Genomic DNA, 24,656 nt, shown 5'->3' with positions numbered 1-24,656 from the left:
TTTCACTCACGCTGGTTTATAATGGTGTCCAGAAATGCTAGAAATCTCACCAGAACATCTCTGCACACATCCACGCTGGAGAAATTCCCAAGGTTTACATAGCTGAGTGAATTTCAGAAAGTAGGTAAATCCCATTTACCTAGCTAATGCTCTGCAAGGTCCTGCCGAAGGCTTCAGTGGAAGAGCTCAAGAGAGGGAAGGTGGTTTAATGTCTGTGGCTGCAGAGGACTGGAAGTCATGAGACTCATGTGCCCTCCTGCTAACTTGGTTGCCCAAACCTGGCAAACTACTTACTCTTGTCTGCAGTGGTTTCCCCATCCATGTAACAGGGAGAGTTAGCGTGGATCTGCCACGCAGGAATGAGGAGAGGCTAAAATCACAAAGGGCTACAAAACACACTGAAAAGCAGGGAAGGACAAGTCCAGCATCCTATAGGTCTTACAACCTCATGAGCAGCAAAGCATCCAGCAGTGCTGAGGTCCTGGGGAAGCAGCCAATGCCTGAGCACTACTTTTTTTATTTAAAAAAACCCCAACTTATTAAAATTTTGCCTGGCCGCATCTCTTGCTTATTCAAATACTGCCAATTTCCGTGGATCTGGTATCAGCTCCCAGCATCTCCCAGCCTCAGTGCTTGAGTTATATGGAGAGAGAGAGAGAGAGAGAGAGAGGAAAAAAAACTGCAAGCAAAATAAAAGCTGCTATCTGACAGAATCTCTCCTGGGGATCTCAGTTATTTAAAAAAAAAAAAAAAAAGGAATCATTTTTCTCTTAGCTGGTGTTTGTTAAATGTGCAGGAGCCATAGGCAAATTTTTGCTAATTTTGTGCATGCTTTTATCATACTGGTGATTCACTGGCAGCTTTATCCTCCGATAAGTGGATTAGTTGTTGAGCTAAACAAAAAGGTGTTTGACAACCAGGAAGCTCTAAAGAACATATTTGTTTTCCAAATAATGGAGCTGTGTTTGTTGCTCAGTGCAGTGTGGGGTGGTGGTGTGAATTTCATTAGCCGAAAGGAAAGGCCTCAAAGCTTTTCTCCCTTACACAAGGCAGTGGTTCAGTAGGAACGTCTCCCTCCTATCAGTGGCAGGTTTTTTTTTTTTTTAATTTGCTTTGGTCTAGTAGTTTGGCCCTGGAGTGATGCTGATTAGGGAGTGGCTAATGAGCTGTGTCGGCATCAGAGCATGGCATCTTTTGGCGGTGGGGCCGGGCACACGCCAGCTTCATTCGGGGGTAAGCATCATGGGGCTGCTGGATGATTAGCAGAGCCCTATGGCTCACAATTAGACCCTGACTTGTAGGTCTGGGAGCTAAACTGAGGGCACAGAGAGATAAATTGAGCAAGTGGAAGAGAATAGGGCTAAAATAATGAGCATAACTTTATCAAAGACTTTCATCGTAATATCTGAGCATCTCATCATCCTGGGATGTGTTCCACCTCACAGTACCACGGGGAAGGTTGTTACCTCCGAGGCCAAGAATGGAGGCACAGGGTTTTTATCCTGCTTAAATGTAAGGCAGGAACCCGAGACTTTGTCAAGGCCCTTTGCTAGCCCAAAAGGCCTTCTCTGTAAAAGTGCTTCCATACTTAGTAATTCCATATTTGTATGCAGCTGTATGTTTATTTTCAGTCCTTTGGAGTCCTCCCTTCCTCTCTCCCCACTCAGATGCCCACAGCCCTTTGGCCATATTGGCCGAGTGCCTGGGAGACAATGGGAATTTTTCCCTGGGAGCTGCCAAGAGCTTGGTGACAATCACAGTGGTTGGAGCCAAGCTCTGCCTAGCCCAGTAGGTCCTCTCCGACAGCGACCATAAGCAGACTCCTCATGCAGATCAAGAACAGGGCACTTTCCTGGCCTCTCACTGTTTTCAGCTGAGGGGATTTCCTTAAGAAAGGTGGTTTGTCTGGTAATCCTCAGTGGACCTTTCTTCCAAGTACTTACCCAGCCTTCTCTTCGATCCGTGCAGCTTAGCATCCATTGCTTCTTGTGGCAAGGAGTCCCACAGGTTGACTCTCCACCAAGTGAAGCACTGCTTCATTTGCTTTGGATTTCACCCCTACTATATTCATTTGAGGGCTCGTACTGGAAGTGACGGTGAATAGTTGGTTGATATTCACCCTCTCCATGTCATTCATGATTTCTTAGGCTGCCATCAAATCTCCAGAGGCTGGGGAACCAGGAAAGGTGCTGATTGATTCCAGCCCACCTTCACCAGCGATGCTGATGGTGCAGTGGCTTCTTCCCCTTGCTTGGGCCACGGCAGTTTCGTAGTGAGGCCCTTGGAAGGAATGATGTGGGTTTGTAGAAGTGCATTTTGTGCTTGGGCAAGGGTTAGAGGCACCAGCTCAGGCTGATAAATCTCTGTGGATGCTACTGATAGCAGTGGGAGATGCGTCTCGTGTGGGAACGAAGCATCTTTTTGCATCCTGATGCCAAACCATACGTTCTCCGGTGTCCTTTTGAAATATAGACAACCTTGGTGATAAGAAGAACATAATCCCAGTGCTTGAAACAGATAGCTCCATCCCTCCTGACATTTTTAGGAGCCCACAGAGATGGAAGGATAGTCAGCCACGCCATTCCCATCCCCTCAGCTTTACTCACGCAACGGCCAGATGTGAATCCAGTAAAGCTTGTTTTCCCCTGGCAAGGGGCTAAAAGCAACGTACTTTTCCCCGACAGCCGACAGCAGCCCCTGGCTGGGGGGCGTGATATGAAGAGGGAGCGAACGTGGTGCCATGAGAAAGGGGGGAGGGCTGTGAACAGATCTGCAGTCGCTAGCAATTGCTCTCTCAGCTCTGGCATAGATGAAACGGGGGAGGGAGGGAAGAAAGGGGGGAAAACGGCAGTCAAAGAGCGAAAGGTCCCCAGCTGGCTGTTAGTGGCATCTGCACTCAGAGTACAGACTCCAGCTGAGAGCTATTTCACTATTTATTTACATGTAATTATTGCTATGAGGTGCAGATATTAACACTGTCAAGAGCAATTTGCCCTGACATTTTTCACTTGCTCTGTTCCCTGACGTTTTGGGTTTGGTGGGATTTTTTTTCTCTCTCTCTCTCTCTCTCTCTTCATCGCACTGCTTCAGTTTTGGCAGTGCAGGGACCAGGCTTTTTAATCCAGCGCCCTTCGCAACTCATTAAACTTTGAAATTTAATTTTGTCCGGAGAGGAGCCGGGGCGCAGGGAGCGTCTCCCACCCCCCTCTCCCCACACTCTCGCACCCGCCACCCATCTACAGCAGTTCAAGCATTTCCACTCTAAACAAACCAAATTTACCGGTTGCCGCGTTTTCAATTGGAATGCAATCTCCAGCATTAACCTTTGCTTTCGACGCTGCATTTAAAACACACAGAAAGGTGCCCAACCGTTTATTAGGGGGAGAGTTTGAAAGTGCACGTAGAGAAAGCAAATGCAGAACAAATAATTTTTGAACCAGTGCCCAGACCAGCATAGAAATCGCAACCCATTTCAAAAGGTGGGTTAGGACCAGTGACTGTTTCCTACTTCTTTAGGCCACATTTTTTTTCCCCTTCACTCCGCTCCTGCCTAAACCATCTGATTTCAATAGCTGGTGACACTTTAAATTAAGACTTCCGGCCTACACTCAAGCCCTGATTTAATGAGACAGTTGTTGTATGTCATCTAATAAATACCAATTGTGCATTAGAACTTATTTGCCAAGCAGGAGCAATGATGTGACAGGCACAACTCGCCGCAGCCTGCTTTTTTTCTCAGCCAATATGGTGCTTGTAATCATTTAGCATTTGTTTAATACACAATAGGCCATATTCCTCCCCGGCAGAGCTCCACCGCTCAGTGATTCACACTTGTGTTTTTTAAACCAGAAGGAAAAAGCTAGGTGTGTACGAGAGTCTGAAGGACTATGCCAAGGTGTGTGGGGGTTGTGTTTATGGAAGGAGTAAATGCTGAGTACTTCTTCAGTACCTGTGCACGGTGAATTTTTGGAAGGGATTGATTAATAATTCCCATTCCTCCATTTTATCTGCAGCACCTTAGGCCCTTTTTTTCATTCTTAGAGTTGGACCAGACTTGGCTTCGACTCTCCTGACTGTGCAGGAGAATAGATTCAGGAATCTGGTACCTTCCCCCTCTTTCTTTTCCTTCTGGGTTTGCATTCTTGGGATGGCAGTAGAGAGAGAGCCAGGTGCGAGGGGACCGGCCAGTCCCCAGATCTGAAATATCCAGTGGTTTGGGGCTTTTGGATTTTGTTTCTTTTTTTGTGCAGGGTCTCGTGCAGTGGGACATGCTCCTTGACTGCAGCACTTCTGTGTCATTGTAACACAAATAAGTAGCAATAGGAATGGCTTCAGTTATAAATCACCAAGTCCTGTCGTGTACCTGTAACACTCTCACCCTGTGGCGAAAAGGATAACTGAGATTGCTACAGATGAGGGGACAGGTTGCTGGGTCATTTTGGAAAGAGCAAAATGGTTTCATTTCGTTCAACACTCTCTGGAGAGTTTATTTTTCTCTCTTTATAAACAAAGGGACAAAAATGTTGCAACTGGATATTTTATTTTCAATATCTTTTCATTACAAATTGCGGTGTTTTACTTCATTTTGATCTTTCGATCAAAAGTTTGTATTTGCACTTGCATCTCTCACCCCTTTCTTTCCATTTTCATTTATGCTATTTGAAAGGCTTTCTTTCATCTAAAAGAAAATGTTGTTTATCTTTTTCATAACGTTTATTCATCTCCTGTTGACCCTTTGTAAACCTTTTCTAGAGGGACCTGTAATAAAATGCAGAAGCTTAGTAGTATTTTCATTACTGCAGGCTGCATATTTAAATGTGATCAGAGCCCAGCATGGAAACTCAACATTTTCTATTCTTAGCTCTTTCTCCCCGTGCCTCTCTACCCCATCACCTGTTTTGTGTGTGGCAGTGAAACAGAGCTGATAAAACTGTTCCCACCTGTGTGAAACTTTCTTATATCTTCCAGGGAAAGGCCTATAGACACACTAAACAGTTGGCATCATATGGCACTAATGTTCTGAAGTTCCCCTCATTTCTGTGCTTAGCTTATTACAAGAGGAGAGGTAAAGCTGCCTGGAATGAGGACATCAACCTTAGTTTCAGGATGTTCAAATTCCTTTTCCCCCATACACTTCTGCGCCGTCTTGAGTTTTAGCCTTTATTGGGCTCATTTTTCCACTCGTAAGGTGAGAGGTGGCAGCCCTGCTCTGCCTAGTGCTGGTGATATATACATTAAAGTAGGTCACAGAAATCTTTGAAGAAAGAAGAAAGTTGCAGAACTAAGACATGTTTCTGCTTTTTACGTGGGTGTGACTTTGGATAGCACGTGCTCTGTCCTGCTGCTTTCTTGGGGGGTGTCGGAAGGGTCGGGATGCTCAGCTCTCACTGGAGTTCAGGGGGCTCGGCTCCCTGATACAGAAAGCTCCAGACTCCGGGGCCTTTTTGTGTGGACAGGAGGTTTTCCTCTCCACATAATGACCAGGAGAGAATTAATCAGATGGGGGCTTTATTATCAGTGACACAAATGCACCCACAAAGCTCAGGCACCAGCTGGTACATACATTAACTCCAGTTTTGCTTAATCTTGCAGTTTTTAAGACAGTCTCATTGTAGGTCAGGGACGGGAGGAGGCAGGACACGCGAATTTTCTGAGGATCTCTTAGGTGCTAACATTGACACAGTGGTCTGAACCCAGAACAAGGCTTAGGGCAAGTAAGACCCAGTCAGTGGTCTTGTTTTTGAGCTTCAGTCTTTCTGCTTTGCCCATGGCCTCAGCCCTGCGTCCTCCCATGCGCAGCATCCCTTCCCCGGGGTCCTGAACTTTCTGCCAAGGTCTCGATTCCTCTCGAAGCCGGAGGGTGCAAACCAAATGGGGGAGAGCCATGCCCAGGGCTGCTGATCCGTGCACTAAGCTCTTTCCCCAGCAGTCGTGACCAGGGGTACCGGGGTGCAGCAGGAGCGGGGAGCGCGGGAGATAACCACTGATGTTGTCAACGCTGCCGGGACTTAACGTATTGTTAGATATGGCAGCTTGTTTGCACGGGTGTTAACTAGCCTCTCCTGTCCCCTTCTTGTCACTGCCCAGTCCCTGCCACAGCCAATCTGTGTCCTAATCTCCATCAATTAACAAGAAACACTTTCGCCCCCTCACTCCCCCCCACCAATACAGACACCCACCCTGAAGCCTCGGATAAAGAGGAAAGAGCCCCCCCAGCCTCGACCCTCTCCCCCTTTACTTTCCACTAACTCAGCGCAACCAATTAGGCATCTGACACCCGTACTGGCTGACAAATTGTTTCTGTCATCTGCTTTCTGTCTTTCATTAAACGAGAGGCGGAGGGGGGAATTGAGAAGGGGAGGGGGGGCTGGGAGATGTGATCTCCCATGCTTAGCGAGGCCAGATACATTAATTACAAAACGGCCATTTGCAGCATGAAAATGCATTAATTAAATTTATGCAATCATTATCTTTAAATAGTCATATCTTTAAAATAATCAGCCCTTCCTGAGTCTTCCCTCTCCTCCGCTAAGTATCTCTAATCCCTTTTCCACCATTTATCTCTGGATCAGCAGTGGCTTGTATGCTTTTAAACTTCTGCATGCAGGAGATGCCTTAAAAACTCTGCTCAAATAACACAAGGGTGTGATACCTTCACTCTTCCCCTTGGCCCTGCAGCAAGGAGAACAGGCGAGGGGCACAACTCTACTCAGCACATTATAGGATGTGCCATTTTTTGGAGGCTTTTGATCAAGATATTTTCATAAAAGAGAGCTTGTAGCTGTAGTTGTGGGGTTAATGTATAGAGTTCTTTGCTTGCATTTGTACAGGAGAGCAAGCTATGTGCTGGTTTACATACTCACTTAGTAAATGTATTGCTGTTTTCGTTTGGAAGAGGTTTAATTTTAATGAGGTAACGACCCTTCCCTTTGGCGCAGACATAGCTTTGCCAGCAGACAGCTACCTTTCATCTTAAAAATCACTTAGTTCAAGGCAGTAAATGATGTTCATAAGAAAAGCAAGGTTTTAAAAATAGGCATTTCACTACTCTGATGCTAGAGATCACTTCTTGGTGGCTTCATATTATGATTCTAAAAATATTTTATTTTGGAGTACCAGCAGACATAGCCAAAATCAAATTGTGCTAGACAAATAAGAAGGAAGTGCAGTTAGTGATGTGTTAGTCCAGGAGCTTCTACTTTTATGCTTTATTGTTGAAAGACTTCACCTGTTTTGTGATGGCTACTTGAATAATCACTGCAAACTTATCAAGGTTTGTGCTGCTCCTCGGTGCAGGAGTGCAAAATACCCAGGGAAGAATTAATCTCATCCCCTGCTTAAGTAAGCACCTATAACACCACAGGAAAACTCCAGTCCAAATAGCTTTTAGAGAGCTGGAGGACTCAAAGAGGGATACTTATCTAAACTCAAATCCTCTAGGGCTTTCTTATCGCTTCTAGTTAAAGATTTTGTTCTGCTCTTTGTGTGTCTGCATCGTTTTTAATAAATCCTACATGGTTTTTTTCCCCTCTCTGTAATGCCTAGTGGGCCAATGTCCAATTAGACGGGAGCCGACGCAGTGGTATTTGGATCCAAACTTCATGTTGTGTTCAGCTAGAGTCATGAGTTCGGGATTAAGACTGGGTAGAATTTGGGGGAGGATTTGATGGTGACCAAATCCTGCCAGATTTCTCACATCTTAGGGGCTTCAGAGCTCTGGGGTTTCAGAAATGGAAGCAGACCGTAGCTTGTCCTGCACAGGAAAGTCCCCTCGACAGTCCAAGTGTCCCCAGCCTCCTCTTCAAGAAGTGCATTATGAAACTATAAGCTGTTTGGATGCAGCACAGCATGAACTTAGTGTAAAAGTGATTACAAGTAATGAATACAAAGGGCTCGTTTTCCCCTGGACCGTCTCTGAGAACGGACATTTCTGGAGAGAAAGGAAAAGCTTTACTATGGAGCAAAACAGGGAAAGAAGTTGTTGAGCTAGAACATCTTAGCTGTACGGGTAACGGTCTATTAAAGCCAGTGTTTTCAGAAAGGATCCCCGCTTTCTTCTCTTCTCTTTCTCCTATTTGTTTACACTAATGCCTCCACACCAGCAGACACTGCACCTTGGTGGATGCAGCTCCATTATCCCCGAGTTCGGATCCTATGAGGGTTTTGGGGTTCATGTTTGGCAAAAGCAAGCAGCTCCCTGTCTTTGAAATTACCACAGTGCTCCCTAGCAGCAGGGACAAGTCCAAAGGAAGAGCGCATGGCACTATGTAGGGCTGCAAAAGGCACTTCCTTGGCTTCAGGAGCTGTGATTTTCCTATGGGTGAGGGAAAAAGAGGTCCTGACTTCAAAAAATCATCCCTGTTGTAGCCTCAGAAGATCCAAACTGAGCTGAGGCGCTCCCAGACAGGACCGGGGTCTGGGTTGTTCATTCGTTAGGGTGAGCTGAAAAGAGAAACCCTCACCTTAAAAAATGCACCAAGGCCCACCCTGGGAAAGCAGAGAACTGAGAGAGCAAGCAAACAAGCAGCAGAGGAGCTGGCAATAGGAAGCGCTTCTGATTTTCCCTTTCTTCCATTCTTTTGCCAGCTTGAGTTATTAAGTGTTTGGTGCGAGCCTAGCTAGCCCTGCACTTGCTGAACTTATCAGGGTTATTTCATCTCCCCATGACCTCTCCGTATTTACGATGGGAACCCTGGAGGCATTGGCTTTGCTTAACTGGTGTATCTTACACTGCAGTTAAGCTGGACCTTAACTGATTACAGCCCTTGATTGATCAGAGGGAGAGGGAGGGGAAGAGAAAGAGGAGTCCTAGAGCAGATACGCAGGACTATCAGTGCACCAAGCAGCTTCGCCTGGGGCTGGGATATGCCATGCGGGGGATTCTTTGTAGTGCAGCTCCTTTCACATTTATAGAGGCTCCCCTCCACTCTCCAAAAAGAGAGAGACAGAGAGAGAAAAGCAGGCGAGGGGGGCCGTGGAGCGGACTCAAAGGATCTCAGGAAATCTTGTTTCGAACCAGCAAGTCAGCACCCGCACTCCATTACCAGTGTCCGCGGGGGGTTGTGATAGTGAGTGAGCACAGATCAGCTTAGCTGAGAAATGGGGAAAAAAAAAATAATAAAATGAAGGAGAGAAATGGAAAGGGAGGAGGGGAAGAGGAGACCTTTCTGTGAATTTTGGTTTGTCTTTGTTAGTCTCTGCCGGCGTGGGGCTGCTGAAGAGAGGAATAACACAAGTTTATAAAACAGTTTTAATTTCCTGGGACTTAGCTGTGCTGCGTGATCTTCCCACCCTGCCATTCAGGCAGATGCACAGCAATAGATTTAGGGCTGATTTAGCAGGAAACCTTGATACTGTTTGTTTATTTCTTGGTATTTTGAATCTCTCACCAAGCCCCAAAAGCTTTTTGGTCCCCGCCTGCCATCAGCATGTCTGAGCTTACCCAAGAATGGACAAATAGAAGAAAAGACACAAGCCCAGCCCATTTCCAAAGCCAACCTGAGTCCTTCTGCCGGTTTGGAAATGTTTAGGAATTCCAGTTTTCCATGGCTGTGCCTTTCTGCTTTCTCATCCCAGGTGACTTTGTGAGTTCCAAAATGCCACAAGCAAGATTCATCTTCCTGCAATTAATACCCTGTGTAAAGTTGCCCAGAGATGCTCCGTATCTCAACAAAGGGATTTTCCTATGGAGACTTTCCTTTCCAATGTAGTCACTTGGCATTCACAGAGAACCGTATTCACAGAGAAAACAGCATCAGGGTAGAGTTTGCTCGTGGTGACTTCTGTTAATGCAGTCTACTGCCTAGAAATAAGGAGGATGGGGTGGCTCAGTTTGCCAACCAGCACATTTGGGAAGCATTGACCTTCTTTTGGTTATTCTATATAAAATGTCTTAGCAATTCCAATTTAATCAGGAAAAACACTTTCATGCTTAGGTAACACAAGATGAATAATGATGTTGATGGTTAGTAAAGCACAATCTGCCCATTTTCAGAGGGGAGATACCCAGCAGTGCATGAAAATGAAACCCCTTTGACGGTTTTAAGATGGCAAGGCGCTGGTTAGCCTTTTGGCTTGAGTCTCTCCCATTTCTGGAAGGGGTGAGCCCATGTCTCTTGTTTTTGCTTGTTAGTGAAATTGATGCCTGTAGAACTGGACCCCCCTTTACCTTAAGCAGCTTGCACTAGCACGGCATGTCTTTTGGTTCCTCTTTGGTTATCCAGACTACTAAAAACTTTGCCATCTGCTTTTATCTAACTGACAGTAGAGTTTGGTGCCCTAACGCCAGGGATAGTGGCTCGTGTTTCTAGATCAAGCAGTTTTTAATGTAATTCCCATTCACAGTGATGCCTCCACCCTTCCCCTCCAAATTACACTTCTACCACAGGATTTCTCATAGCCCTTATTGGATGTATAACCCCGTGGTGCTTCTGATTCCTTTACAAGAACAGCCCACTTCTCTTTCCCAGACCATCCAGATTTAAGCAATTTCTCTTACAATTATAGCTAAGACCTTCCCATTCTTTTGTATAGCTTAGAAACTTTTCTTTAGACCTTCTCCATAATTTGTACATCTCTACAGAAGCAGGGTGCCCAAAACAAGATGCAGTGCTCCAGGTGGAACCTCACCATAGCCTTGAACAATCAGGTAATAACTTCCCATCGCCTTTTTTTCTAATCCTCCCCTTGTACAGCCTGCATTGGTCTGCTTTGCTGCAGCTCACCATTGCATCCCCAGCTCCATCTCATCCCCAGCATCTTCCCAAGCCCTCTCCATCATGAGTGTGTGGCAGTTCTTCATCCATCAAGTGAACAGGGTCATTTTAGGACACAAATGCTCATCTCCATTTCACCTGCTGTGTCCTAGACCACTCCCCTATGGTGCCGAAACATCCTTCAGATGTTTGAAGTCACTGAAAGGCATTAATGATATTTCTGGGTTTATTGTTCACTGCCAAACTGTACCACTGTTCAAGCACAGGCCCATAGTAACCCTTTCTGACCACTTTGAAGGGATCTGGTATGATCTGTCCCATACACACCAGAAAGGATTCGGGCACATTGCGTTCTGTTCCTGGCTCTGCTTCTCACACACTTTGCGTGGCCTTGGGAAAGGCATTTCACTGGCCTCCATATGTTTTCCAATGGAGTAGGGAAGGTTACGAAAATGTGATGTTACTGCTATACAACAGCAGCCACGTCAGCCCTGGAGTCCTTCCGTAGCAGGAAGGACTTGTGATTGTTAGCTCATATTCATAACACTGTTCTCTTTAGCACTACTAACATGGATTATAAATACCTGGCTAGATGAGGTAAAGCTGAGGCAGTGGAGCATCAGGTTTCTTAAACTTTAACCCACAACAAAATAGAAGTAGAGAGTTAAGTCACCTGCTCATTTATGCCAGTGTGAATCAGGACTGTGCTTGAAGTCAGTGAAGTTACCCTTAAAGAAGGCTAACGTGGAGTTTGCTTCCCGGGCTCCAAAATTTGATTGGAAGTGACATTAGGTGGAGAGGACTGCAGTTACCCAGATCAGACATTTTCTAGGTGCAAGAAGTGTGAAGCACTGTCTGGATCCTTGGCCTGATTGCAAAATCAAAATTAATGGGTGTACTTACTGGATTGGTTTGGCATATTGGGATACAACTCAGCTGGGTCTAGTGACTTAGAAAATATGCAAAATTAAACGCTTGGTTTTGTGAGTGCAGTGTTAGTGATTGCTACATAAGTCATTTTAGTCCTACCTAGGGGCATATTTGCATATATTTATCCTCCTTTCAAGTGAAGATCTTTGGGGAAACTGTATTTATCTCCTCCCAACTCTTTCTTTGGCTTTCAGTAGTCCTACAGTCACCTCTTCATTTTGTTTCCATTTAATGTATGTATAGAATAATCAACTCTTCCTCTTCCCACCAAGTGAAAATGAATCCACAGAGATCAAAAAGCATTAATATGAGGAAGGGTTGCCCTCTGCAAGAGAGAAGGAAAAGATTAGCTGAACAGGCTGCAAAACAAAGATGGAGAAGATTAAGCTGGGTCCCCACCAAGTAGCTAAGAACGGTCTTGGAGGACAGAGCATGACCTACCCAGAGCAGAAGCTGAATCAACCACAAATGGCAGAGAGACCAAGCCCTCATGGAGGAACTCAGAGCAAATCATTAGCTTGGTCCATGTCATTAGTAAGTCTGTAAGATCCAGCATGTTTCCCAGCATGGCCATCAGGCCCCTGTCAGGCTTTACGTTCCCTAGGAAGTGGTGTAAAAAATGTTGACACCACAGAAGCTGAAACAGAGAGAGATTTCAGCCTATAAACACTCTTCACAACAGAGAATTTCCTAGTGCCTTTTGCCTGATGTGGTATCAAACATTCCAACTGATCACATTTCCAGCCTTTCCCAAAGAGAGAGGATTTCTACCCATTCCTAGGAAAGCAGTCACAGCCTCAGAAATGCTACCCACTGCCAGGGGACCCTTCCTCTGGTTTTCCCTTTTCCGTTTCTGCCTGGTATCCAGCTTGCATTGCTTTGGGACCACCCGGCAGCTTCTCTGGACTTAACACCCTTCAGCTAGTTGCAGATCATTACGTCTTCCCTTCATTCAGAACTTAGCCAGGCTCAGCAGTTTCTAAATGCAGCATTTTTCTAAGGCAGCCTCTGATTTTGGACGCTTTGCACTGTGTCAAATCGGGTGCCCAGAAACGGAAACACCACAGAATCAGGGGTCACTCTGGAAAATGCTGTCTGCAGGCTCCTGCCTCCCCATCGTTTTGTTTGCTTGGGTTTGACCTCCTTACAACACTTCTGTGTCTTCCTGGTCATGGGGCAGTGTAGCATTACTGAGTGTAGATATAATGGTTGGACTTGATGATCTTAAAGGACTTTTCCAACCTAAATGATTCTATGATTCTATAAAGCCTGCTGTGTCCAGAGCCTGATGTCTCTATCGGCTGGGTATCTTAGCTAGCCTAAAGCAAACCGATAATGCAGGGCAGGAGGTGTAGGGACTCTGAGGATGCATAGCCTGTCTGGTATTTCCCGTAGAGCTTTTGACCACAGAGACTAGTGAGGTGCAGCAGCCAGGTCTGCGGGGGCAAGGTTTTATGAAACTTATCTGCTACCCTCCCTCTGCCCTCCCTGACGCGCTCACACCCTTGTCTATCTAAGTGGTATCTCTCCCTATCACTTGTCTGCCCCTTGAGCATCTCCTGCGCCCCCAACACACCCAACCGTGTCCCCCCAACCCCCAACCCTAAAATCTGAAGGCCTGATTGCACAGATTGAAGGCCCTAATTGCACTTCCCTTTCCAAAGCCGCATTCGTTTATCATAAAGGGTGCACATTTCCCCTGCTACAGTTTCCACGGCCAGAGGCCCTGAGGGCCAGCTCAGAAATGGAGGGAATTAATTACATTTTTTTAACTCCCCTTCTTTTAAATTATGGGAGAGAGTGATGAAACGTCCCGGGGGGGGAACAGGGGGGAGCTGCAGAGATGAGGGTGGGGAGGGAAGCAGCAGCAGGAGGCGAGGGGGGGCGCTGGCTCTTTCATCCAGGAGGGTCTTTGTGCATTAACCTTGGTCTCCCCAACACATCAAGACCCCTACCCCCTCTCCTCCATGACAAATGACCTCCGGAAAGGGTAGAAACAAGGCCGAAGGCTCCTAGCACCATGGCTGTTATTGACTTACCCCGAAGTGCAAGCCCACGCCACGCCTGTGACTGATTTGGGACAGCAGCAAAGGGAAAGGAGATGGGGAAAGGGAGAGAGACAGCTGATGAGAGGGAGGGGAAAGGGAAGGCTGTCAATCACTGTGACGGACAGGTAGCAGATTTCCCTCCAGATAAAACCTTACAGATGTGAAGTGGGTATTGATTTTTAGTTAGTGATGATAATGCACCAAGAAGTAATAAATTATAAGAAAGCAAGGTCAAAAAGAAAAGGTAAAAGGACTTTGCATTCTTGAGGAGGGGATTTCTCCAGATGCCCCAGACTTTCCTAAGTTCAAAAGTTGCCTGGAAAATGAGTTTATCCAGCTGAAACAAGAATAACACGGGCCTGCCGAAGCTGGAGGGCTTGTGTAGGGTTATCCGTGCTGGGTGGCTGCGTAGCAAAGAGGGAATAGAAATCTCCGGTTCACTCTTGTTATTTCTAACACCTTTGTGTCCTGGGGTGGGGAAGATCAGACGCTGTCCTCTGATAAACCTGTGCAAACAGAGTCTCAGGGGAGCTCAGCCCCAAATTGCTCTCAGCATGCCTGGAAAAGGCAGACGCTTCCAATGGTCACATTGCTGAAAAGGAAACGGGGATCTTTGGGGGTCCTGGCTCAGTTGAGCCCTGCAGCCTCTATCAGCGTTCATCTGCAGCACTCAGCCGCCCTACCTCCATGGGAGCATCCAGCAGGGATGTGCATCTCATAGCCACCTTCCAGCATCTCCCCTCTCCAACCTCCGTACAGTTACGTATCCGTTCACCACCCTGGCATTGTCGTGATGAAATATTGGCATCCTTATGTTTCACCACAGATTTCCAGAGGGAAATTTAGCCTGTCTTTTTCAGAAAGGGGTCTTAGGATGGGATGAATTGTCCTTCAGAAGCGCCAGTCTCTCTGTAGAGGGATTCTAGAGGATTAGCAGAGACTAGAAACTTAACTTCACATGGCTAAGGTTAGTTGAGTTGAGTCCTAGCTTAAGTGACTTGCACAAGCCCTCGTGAGTCAGTAGCAGAGCTGGGATTAGAAATCACTCCTGATTCTGACTGATTAAAGCCAATTACTGTCTTCAATAAGATTTGCACAAGTGTATTCTCCGGTCTCGGCTCCTCTGAATTTGAAGAGTGTGAATCTGGGTTTCATTTACCAACATTGCTTTACATCCCCCTTTCTTTTTAAAAGGGCCTTAGCGGAAGTGTTAATATGACTTCTGCTTGCTTTAAGAGCCTTTTATTTTCTCTGAGTAATATAAAGCAGCTGACTCTTTTGGGGAGATGGCCAGGAGGGAGAGCGCTAGAAAACCCTCTGGTCTGTGACTGGTTCCAGTTGCCCTTCATTTTATAGCGCACGATTTCTTTTCTGCACCTGCAGGGGTTGGCGGTGCGGGCAGTACGTCCGCAGTCAGGCAGCACTGCCAGACCTGGACAGCTCAGGAAGGGAGAGGCGAAACGGCCCGGCTTTGCGCTGCCTGAGCTGGAGCTTTCCAAAAATAACTCATAATTCATATGTCTGTGTTTTCGCGCATGCAAGAAGGATGTTTATTGTTTTAAACATCTGATTCTGCTTGCAAATGAAATCCAATAATGTCTCGTGGCTGCTGTATATGTGAGTGTCCTGGATATCCGTCAGGGCAAAGAGATGCAGGGTGTAACACCTATAGCTAAGGCAATGCTGAAGCTATGAGGTCTGTCTGCAGCTGGCGGGATGGAGGGGCAGAGAAGGAGGATTCGTAGCTGAGCCAGATCAAAGTTCGTGACCCAGCTTAGTGGAAGGTTACAAATAACTTTGCGGCTGGAAAACCTACCTTCAGGCTGCACTCCCACAATTTTGCTGCTGCATAAACCTTGAGGCAGACACATTTACGTTACATCCACACAGAAAAGCATGACAGCCCTATTCTCATATTAATCCACTCTGTCTTGCATATTTAAATGCAATTTCCCTTCTTCATCCCCCTGTCTTTCAGTCTTTGGGCTGTCATGGGGCAGGGAGTTCCACGGGCACATTTTGCACAGAGTTACAGCTAAACAACTTCATCTAAATACCTCGAGGCTTAATCACTGTGATTAAGAAGCTGTGCCTGGAGGGTCTGGAGAGCTGGAGGTAATTTAGGCTCTGTCTGGAGCACCGTCTGCCCTGCAGTGTAGAGACAGCTAAGCTAGGTTTAACTTTTGGGGACCAGTAGCAAACTCCAAGCTCAGTGCAGTAGGAGAGGGTAAATGAACCTGTCTGAGCTGCACGCTGCCGCCACTGTGCTGCTTTTACTTAGCTTGTTCAAAGCTCGTTCCTGTGTCTCTGTACCGCACTGCAGACAAACCCAGTCATCGGGGTTAGATTGATTTTCCAGGCTTTTTAACTAACCCCCTCCCCAGTACCTCCCCACCGCCTCCCCCTCCATGGGGGTCCAGCCACCCCTGCTCCCAAATTCCCCTCCCAGACAAATGCCTGGGAAGGATCTCAGGCCGGCTGAGTCGGGAGGTGGCATCACATCAAGAGAAAGCGTCTTTGCAGGACTCCTGAGTCCTTCCGGGGGGAGGATAAGCTTTAGAAAGCAAAGGCCAGCGCGTAGCCGGTCATTCAGCCTAAGCCCCCACTCTGGCAGGAAGGTGAGGGAGGAGGGGGTGGGGGAGGTGTCGGGGTGAGCAGGAAGGGGAGACGCCGCTCTATACAACCCCTCTTGTGTCCTTCCAGAGAATGTATCCTCCGCACAATAGCTCACCAGGCCACTGGTGGGGGATAAAGGACTCATTTTACCACTTGCCAGGCTCCAAATATTTCCAATTTGCCACTTTAATTGATGTCAATAAGGTTATGCTAAATTCGGAGATTTTCAGCCGCTCGGCATCTGAGCACTGGCCTGGCCCCCCGAGGTGACTGGCTGTCCCCTCTCCCCCCGCCCTTCCCCAGCACAAATACAGCAAGGCACGCCTGCGGCGGCTGCGGGGATCAACCGAGAGGCATCGGGGGTTCCCTTCCTTCCCTCACCACGGCCCCACTTCTGCAAACTCTTTACACTTTTAACTTGGCAGCCCGGGGGTAATTTTGCTGATTGCAGAAGGCAATTGCATTAAAGCACTAGCGGGATCAGGGTCCTTGTGTGAAGGCCTGTAGGCAGCGGCTTACCCCAAACTCACCCGCAGGAACAAATCTGGCATTTTTGCTGCAAAAGAAGAAAAAAAAGGATCGTAAGTTCATCTGTTTCAGGTCTCAAAGCAGGAAGATCGCTTGTGAGCAAATTTAATTACATTTTCAAACCAAGCACTACACTGAAATGAGCCGAACCAGGACCTGTTATCCTTTAACATTTGAGGGTAAAGAGAACTTTGACATTTCGGTCCCTAAACCTGAATCTGCATCAAAGCCAGAAAGGGTTTGCATCTGGTTTGGTTAGGGACCTTTGCAAACCAAGCCCCACTCAGACTTCCAAAGAAAGAGGCTATCTTCAGCGTCCTTTTTTGAAAATATGTATTTTTGCTCCCTGTCTCATGCGTCTCATCTTCTGCGAGGGCTGTGTGTAGGAAGGGAAGGGGGTGCTAGTTCATGGCAGGGCATGTCGAGCAGGTTTGTCCCAGGTTTATTCCTTTCTCCAGTGTTCATTCTGAACAGCACAGCTAACGTTGCTGGCAGGTCAGCAAAGAAAGACCAAAGATTGAGTGTGCTGTGAAGGAACTTCTCAATTATCCCTATTAAGGTCTTTCGAATGAAGCATTAGAGACAGAAGAGCCAACTGTGGGGTCTGTCTGTTGTTACTTCATGGAAGCAGGCTTTCATTCTCCAGCCTGGCCAAACCTATATTGATATTGTATATTATACTGATAGAGCACCACTATGTAGACTGTTTCACCCTGGTATGCATGAAGGCAGCTGCACAGATACCCTTTCTCCTCCAGACATTGACGTGTTCTCTCCTGTGTTTCTCCAGGTGATGAGCATCCTGAGCAACCCCAGCGGGGTTCCTCCGCAACCCCAGGCTGACTTCTCCATCTCTCCCCTTCACGGTGGCTTGGACACTACCAACTCCATCTCTGCCAGCTGCAGCCAGCGGAGCGACTCCATCAAGTCCGTGGACAGCCTCCCGACTTCCCAGTCCTACTGTCCTCCCACCTACAGCACCACCAGTTACAGTGTGGACCCAGTGGCTGGCTACCAATATGGACAGTACGGACAAAGTAAGTGTGCTGATCGTATTCCCCCTGCATAGGGAACAGGAGAAGAGAGGGAAGGGATGTAAGAAGGTATGGATATTGTATTGGAAGGGATTCCCATGGAAATCTGTCCATCTAGAGAGAAAAAGGGAATCTACTCACCAGACATAGATGGAGATTGCTCCACACAGCCTCCCCAACACCCTTGCAGTCCAATTCAAAAGTCCCAATTAAAATATTTTAGGTCAAACATTTCTATTAGAAAAGAAGGACAACTTCCAGACCTCTCTCCTTCCCTCTTTCCAATTCTTGCTTCTCCAAAAGCCCTACAACATGTTCACCCTGCTCAGCCAAAGGAAAGCTGGGATTTTATTGCCATCCCTTAGTGATGCAGAACTGTATGTGTCGCTTCCTCCCCTGCCCTCCGTAAGGTAAGGACTGGGTCCACGCTCAGGGATTTAGCTACTAAAAACGTTAAGCCAGTGCCCGTCAACTGGGCTGTGGTTCTGCGGAAGCTGAAGTAAGGCTGGAATTGTAATCCTGAACCCAAACCTCAGACCTGAAAGGCGGAGGGACCCTGGGAGGGTCTGTTTCTCCTCCAGAATGGTTGGGTCACAAAAACACCAGCGAGCCTGGCAAAGGGCTCACCTGCCGGTGTTAAACTAATAATAAGTGTGGTGTTGTGAGAGAGTGATCCGCGGAGGGTTAAAGGTGCATCCTCTTCCTCCGGGAGCGCTCCTGCTTGCCCATAGCTTGTCCTCAGTGACCTTTCCTTCCATTTGGCTGTGGCTTTTTATTCCCCTCTCCGTCACAGCCCTTTAATGTCTTTAACTTCTACAGCTAAATGAGAACCGGCTGTGGCGGCAGACGGGATCAATAGCAGCTTCCCCCCACCCCTCCTTTTTTTGTTTTTCGGGAGTTTGATCTGTGACCCCTTGACCTTCCCCTCGCTTCTGGATGTGAGGCTGGACACACGTGCTATTGATAAAAATCTTAAACAAATTCCAATACCATGTATTTCCAATAAAGATTCCTTTGGGCAAGACGTTAGTCACACCCATGTGTGTAAAAAATAAAATAAGGAGGACGAGCTACGTTTTCTGAGAGACCAGCAAAGGAGAAGGAAAGAGAAAGAAGGGTTTGTCTTGGTTTGCTGCAGGAATTTTTACTTGGGCCTCTCCTCGTGCTGATGAAAAGCTGCTCACGCAGCCCTACTTGTTGTTTTATTTGCCCCCCTTTCCTGATTTCTGTCACACGGCGCTCTCTTTTCTGCTGGACACCCATTCAATTTACAAGTCCAGTTTAGAGCCCACTGGGCTCGGTTCGGAACAGGGGTGTTTTCCTGTTAATAGTCATGAGAGTCCAGGCTGCCAACAGGTCTGTGCCCAGCAGCAAGTCTTGCGTGGTCGACAGAGTTAGTCCAGACGTGTCCCATACCTGGAGACACACAGGTAGCTGGTCATGAAGGCGTTCTTCCTGCTGGGGCAAGGAAGGTAGGTGAGAAACCATGATGCACCATCCACAGTGCCACTGCTTCCCAGTGCTGGGAGCTGGAGTCACACCCAGCGTGATGGCAAGTCTTACAGCCAAAGCCAATGCCATGCTGCGTGGCAGATGCAGCGCAAACCAACTGTAGCTGTTCTAAGGTGGGATCTATGTTAAGCAGCAAATTCCACATGTGTGCATGTATACGTATATATATATTTGTATTTACAGCTCTGTACAGGCAATATGTAAGTCCACTTCACTATAAACCTTTCTTATAATGAGCCCCATTTATAATAATCTCTATGCGAGGAAACAGTTTTCATTGGTAATTAGTCCTGTTAGAGCAATCACTTACATGAAGTTGACCTTGATATAACAACACTTTTTCTTGTCTTTCTCAGTGCATGCTGTATTTAGCAGATACTTCTAATTCCTCCTGCTTTTTAATTCTTCACTGCTTCTTTTCAAATGCTGTTTAAAGGCTGATCGGTCTGAGGCGACCTCCACAAGATCATTTATTGATGTTCAGTTCAAATCACATGGTTCTTCCTTCTATGATGCGGCAAAAAAGTATCAAAACTCTTTTTAGTGAACACTGTGATATAATAAAAATGGGGGGTTGTTATGGTGGGGGCAGGCTCTGTATAACAGGGGACATAACCAGGGCTTGTAAATAAGAGCTCTGTAGCTTTGATAGGCTTTGGACCTGGCCTGCAGAGAATCTCTCTCTCCCCACTTCTCTCCTCCTTATTCTCTGTTTTAGAAACACAAAACCAGACACGCTTTCTCTCTCACATAAGCAAATAAACACCCAGAGTACTTTTGGTAAGTTTCTGGTTTTATTTTGGCTTCCACTGTATTAAAGCAACAAACCGTGTCTTTGACTTCTGGCGTGGGATAACCTGGTGCCTTTGAACTCTTTCCACTGGCACAAAAAGCAATATTGGGAGTTTAGCGTGGTTTTTTTAGAAGGATGGGATTGCCATCAAATTTCCATTTTGATGGGTACTACCCAGAGCAGGATGACCGGCTCCAACCATTCGTCTCCCTCCTTTCCCAAGCACCCATCTGAATTCACCCAGAGCACAGGTGACAACAGGATCAGAGGCACAATCACACACACACACACGCAGTGTGTCCGAGGAGTGAATCTCCTCCTTCCCTACAGCCTCTCAAAGACATTATTTAATGTGGTTACCTGAAATATCGGGGGACCAAGCTGATAAGGTCTGGATGAGAGCCATAGCTTGGGATTTAATGCTATGTACACCCTTGAAGCTAGAGGCACCATAGCACATTACAGAGCCCAGCGCTCGAGTCAAGCTACTCCAGGATCCCAGTCCCCAAGGAGCGCCAGCCAGCGTGCCAGCTCCACTTGCCTAACTCAGCTCCTTTCAGACTCTGCCGCCTGCAGAAGCCATGCTCCCCAGCAGGCCTCGCTTCGGCCCCGGGTAACTCACCCTGTGCCGAGCCTGCTCGCTTCCAGCATGCTGGCCTGCCAGCACTTGCCCAGCCTGTGCTGTTCCAGCCGGTGAGGAGCAGAGATGCCAGATTAATGTGGTCCTTGTGGTTCCCAAAGGCCGGAGCTGTGTTAATGATGCCGGTGATGGAACGCAGAAGCGTGAAAGGAATTCTAATAGATATGACAAGTCTAATAAGAATTTGTGTCTGGAAGGGACCTCCTCTGGGGCAGGCATCTGACAAGACGTTGATGGCTGAAATTTGTTTACTCATTGGCACCGATTGTACATCTCCTGCCAGCTCCTTATTAATCTAATTTGAGACATTAAAGCTAGTGAAAGGGAGAGACTTTGACTGAAGCTCAGCTAATGAGCAATGTCACCATCCTGCCCCGGTCCTCTTCCCCCTCAGACCATGGGGCAGTCAGACAAGCTGGGATACAGGTTCACGCATTACCTCAGGAGTTGTGGCTTCGTCTCTCACCCAGATGGAGATAAGCAAAGTGGTTTCCCTTAGGAAGGGTGGACAAAGACAGGCAGCAGAGCTCACAGAGATGAGTCAGCACGCAGCAGATAAGTCAGATTCAAGCCCCGTCCAGACTTGGTGAGCTTCCACTGAAATCTCTGGAATCATTTACACCAGCATCACTGAGTGCAGGAGTTGGCTTTGCCACCGTGAGATGATACAGGGAGGTGAGGCTGGAAGGCTTATCCCACTGGCTCTCTGCTCAGGCTCATCTTCAGGCAGCTCCCTTGGAAACACCATTTTCCATGGCAGAAGTAGAATTTTAGCTCTTTTTGGTAGGTCCATGGAAATATTCAAGGAACTGCAGCAGCATGTGCAGAGTGCACTCTGCACACCACAGCTGCGCTTAACCCCTGCAGCGCCTGTCCTGTCAGGTGTTTCTGGCAGGACCATCATCTGTTGCACTCTTCCCTAGGAGTGCAGCAGGACCCTCGTGTCTGTGACAACCACTGCATTGGGCCTCTCTTTGTAAGAGTCAGCCTGCGAGGTCTGTTGGTTACACGCTCTTTGATGCTGAAAGCCTCATTTCTACTAAATGCTAATGTTGTGCTTTTTTCTCACCCTCCTTTTTTTCCCCCTCCTCTTCAGCTGCTGTTGATTATTTGGCCAAGAACGTGAGTCTGTCTACACAGCGTAGGATGAAGCTGGGAGAACATTCAGCCGTTCTGGGCCTCCTACCAGTAGAGACAGGCCAAGCTTACTGAAGAGTCCGACTGTGCCAACAACCCACTCCAGCAACTTGGTATCACTGGAGAAAACACCACCAGCCTTCCAGGGATCTACCTGTACCCGGACCCTACTCCTTCCCAATTCCCTTCCACCTCGCACCAACTTGAGCTGTGAAGGAGACGGGAAAGAGCGGGAGGGCTCTCCAAGTATCCAGCTCCTCCCAGAGCACTCTTCTCAGAGGCAAGCCTGGCCTCTGTGACCTGACTCCTCCTGTGGCCAGAGACAACGAGTTGGGTACATTTATTAACCCTGAGTTCATGCCCTCCCTCTAACCTACCTGGCCATGGCATTTTGCCCACACTTGAGGACTTTCCATTGATCTAGGTAGTTGGCATAGTCAAAGCCAAATTGATCTTTTTTTCTTTGTAAAAAAAGAAATGTTTCATTTTGTTTCCTTTTCTTTCCATTGCTGTAAATTTGGTGAATGTTGTATAGGAAGGAATAACCAAGCTGATCATTAAGGGTGATATAATTCGGGACCACAGAAGACCTATGGACCAAATATAAGAACTTGTTAAAAAAAAAACAAACCACAAAGACAAACAAAACCAGAAAAACATATATTAAAGTGACAGCAAATTTCCCCACCCCACTCTACCCTTCCGTTCTCACTGATGGCTTCCCAAAGCAGGGCCGAAGCAGGCCAGATTGCTGCTAAGCAGGGGCAGGATGTAAGTCCGTCCAGCCTGGGACCTTTGGAAAGTGTAAATGTAAATTGCTGCATGAGGACTGAAGATTATGGGCACAGGCACAACCAACATTTACTTTTCCTCTTAGGGACCAATTTAGACCTGATTATCACTGAAAAGACATGGGCATCAGATAGCAGCAGGAGATGCGATAGCGGACGCTGGCCTTGCACGCACAGAGGAAGGGCATCAGATACACCCGATCGCGTCGGAGCTTTTGCCCATCCAGTCGAGAAGGGCGAGGACTGCCAGTGGCCCTTCTTTCACTCAGCTGAAGAGAAGCTGGCCATGAGAGCAAAGACAAGAGAGGGAAGAGTCAGAGGTGTTCGTTAGCTGCCTGCTTGGAGGGTTCAGTATGCAAAACCACGTTGTTCTACAAGTAAGGGGCCACCTGAAAGAAAATGGTGCTTGTGCTGAAGGTGCTTTCCCGCAGCTGCCTCTCACTGAGGGATGGATGTGGCCGTGGAGTCAGAGGGGAGATGACCTGAAGAGTCTTTCTACAGCAGCTAGGAAGGAAAGGTGCTGTCAGCTGCAACATTGCACCTATTAGTACTGCAGGAAAAGTTTTACCTTACCAACGGCATTCTTCATTCTCTAGCTACCAGGAGGAACGCTTGCCCCTGTCCATCCTCCCGGCTCTTCCCCCACCCCTCTCGTTTCGTGCACTATTCTGTACAACTCAATCTCTCAGTTCCTTCCCTCAGCTTTTCATTTAGGTGGTGGAGCCTCTCTCTAAGCCAGATCTTGTTCTCTGGATTTATCACCCCACTTTTCTGTAGCAGCCAGTGCTCTCGCTTTTGTATCGGCTCACAATTCATCACACTGCTCAGATAAAAGCAGCCAACAATAAGAAGTTATTGCTAAGTCATGACCCACATGGGTTTTTAAATAGTTTCCCTTTTGCATGTGGTAATGATCCTTGAGGATTCTTAAGCAGATGTCCAATATTATAGACTTTTTTCCCCTCACCTTCCTGTGTTGAGAGGGCTCACTTCAAGAACGCGCTGAAATTTGACCTGGAGAGGGCAAGGAAAGCTGCCCCTGAGATAACCACCCTGATGCACAGAATCTGTGCCAGCCAGTAGCTGATGTGTGAAGTCCAATGGCAATAGGCAGTACTTAAAGTCATCTACAGACTGTTGGGGTTTATAATACACTTGCTATTGTATATGTCTACTTCAGGATAATGAATGTCTGCTTTTGTCCACTGGCGGTAACGGGGGACCACATGGTCGGATGAGTTCTGGTCTAGCATATGCTCCTAGGTTGTTAAAGGAGACACTTGTGCTCTCTTCTGTTGTTGCTGCTTCTTCCATTCTTCTCAAATAATCTGATCTTGTTTTTGCAGCTGAAACAACATTTTTCTGGGGAACTATCCCCTGCCTTGCCCCAACATCATTTATCATGAACCAACAAGCCGCTTTCTCTTGAGCCATGTGGACAAGTACCTGTTCTGACCAAAGCAGAGTTGTGCTTCATACGTTGCTCAGCATCCTATCATCAGAGCCACATATGGCTTTCATCAGCTTTGCTTTACGGCTGTGACAGAGCCTGCTGTACATTCCTAAAAGCATATTATTACACCAGCTTGGCTACTCTGCCTCTCACACGCTCACATGCATGTTTCTGTGCAGAAGCTCTGTGCGGGGCGACATCTGCATCCAGAGGCTGTATTGCTGTCATTTACGCTCCAGAGATCCCAATTCAGCCTCTGCTTGTCCAGCTACATCCCACATAAAGCTTCCCTCTAGTTGCGAAAGACTTTCCTTGGATCACAAAGCTTTAAATCCCTCTTGAATTCCAGTCCTGGCTTAAATGTCATTCCCAATAACAGTAACCTTCAGCCACACCTGAACTGGGGGATCGAGGGTGAGAGCAAGGGTGTCTCCATGATAGACACTAGCGTAGGGGTTA

The 24,656-nt window shown here is 47.2% G+C and overlaps 1 protein-coding gene across 1 annotated transcript in view; it reads left to right on the top strand.

Moving 5' to 3' along the window:
- The window catches only part of PAX7 (paired box 7), a 147,973-nt gene extending 124,107 nt beyond the window's left edge, over window positions 1-23,866 (top strand). Inside the window, exons 9-11 of the mRNA XM_009325314.1 lie at window positions 10,583-10,648; window positions 17,628-17,874; window positions 21,913-23,866. Of these exons, the coding sequence (XP_009323589.1) occupies window positions 10,583-10,648; window positions 17,628-17,874; window positions 21,913-22,028 (429 nt within the window). The 3' untranslated portion in view covers window positions 22,029-23,866. The remainder of the gene's footprint in view (window positions 1-10,582; window positions 10,649-17,627; window positions 17,875-21,912) is intronic.
- Window positions 23,867-24,656: the final 790 nt, after the last annotated feature.

This window comes from Pygoscelis adeliae, unplaced genomic scaffold (assembly GCF_000699105.1).
Source record: "Pygoscelis adeliae isolate BGI_AS28 unplaced genomic scaffold, ASM69910v1 Scaffold36, whole genome shotgun sequence".
In the NCBI taxonomy this organism is placed as follows: Eukaryota; Metazoa; Chordata; class Aves; order Sphenisciformes; family Spheniscidae; genus Pygoscelis; species Pygoscelis adeliae.
The sequence above is the reverse complement of the archived record's forward strand: the minus strand, read 5'-3'. Positions and strand labels throughout refer to the sequence as shown.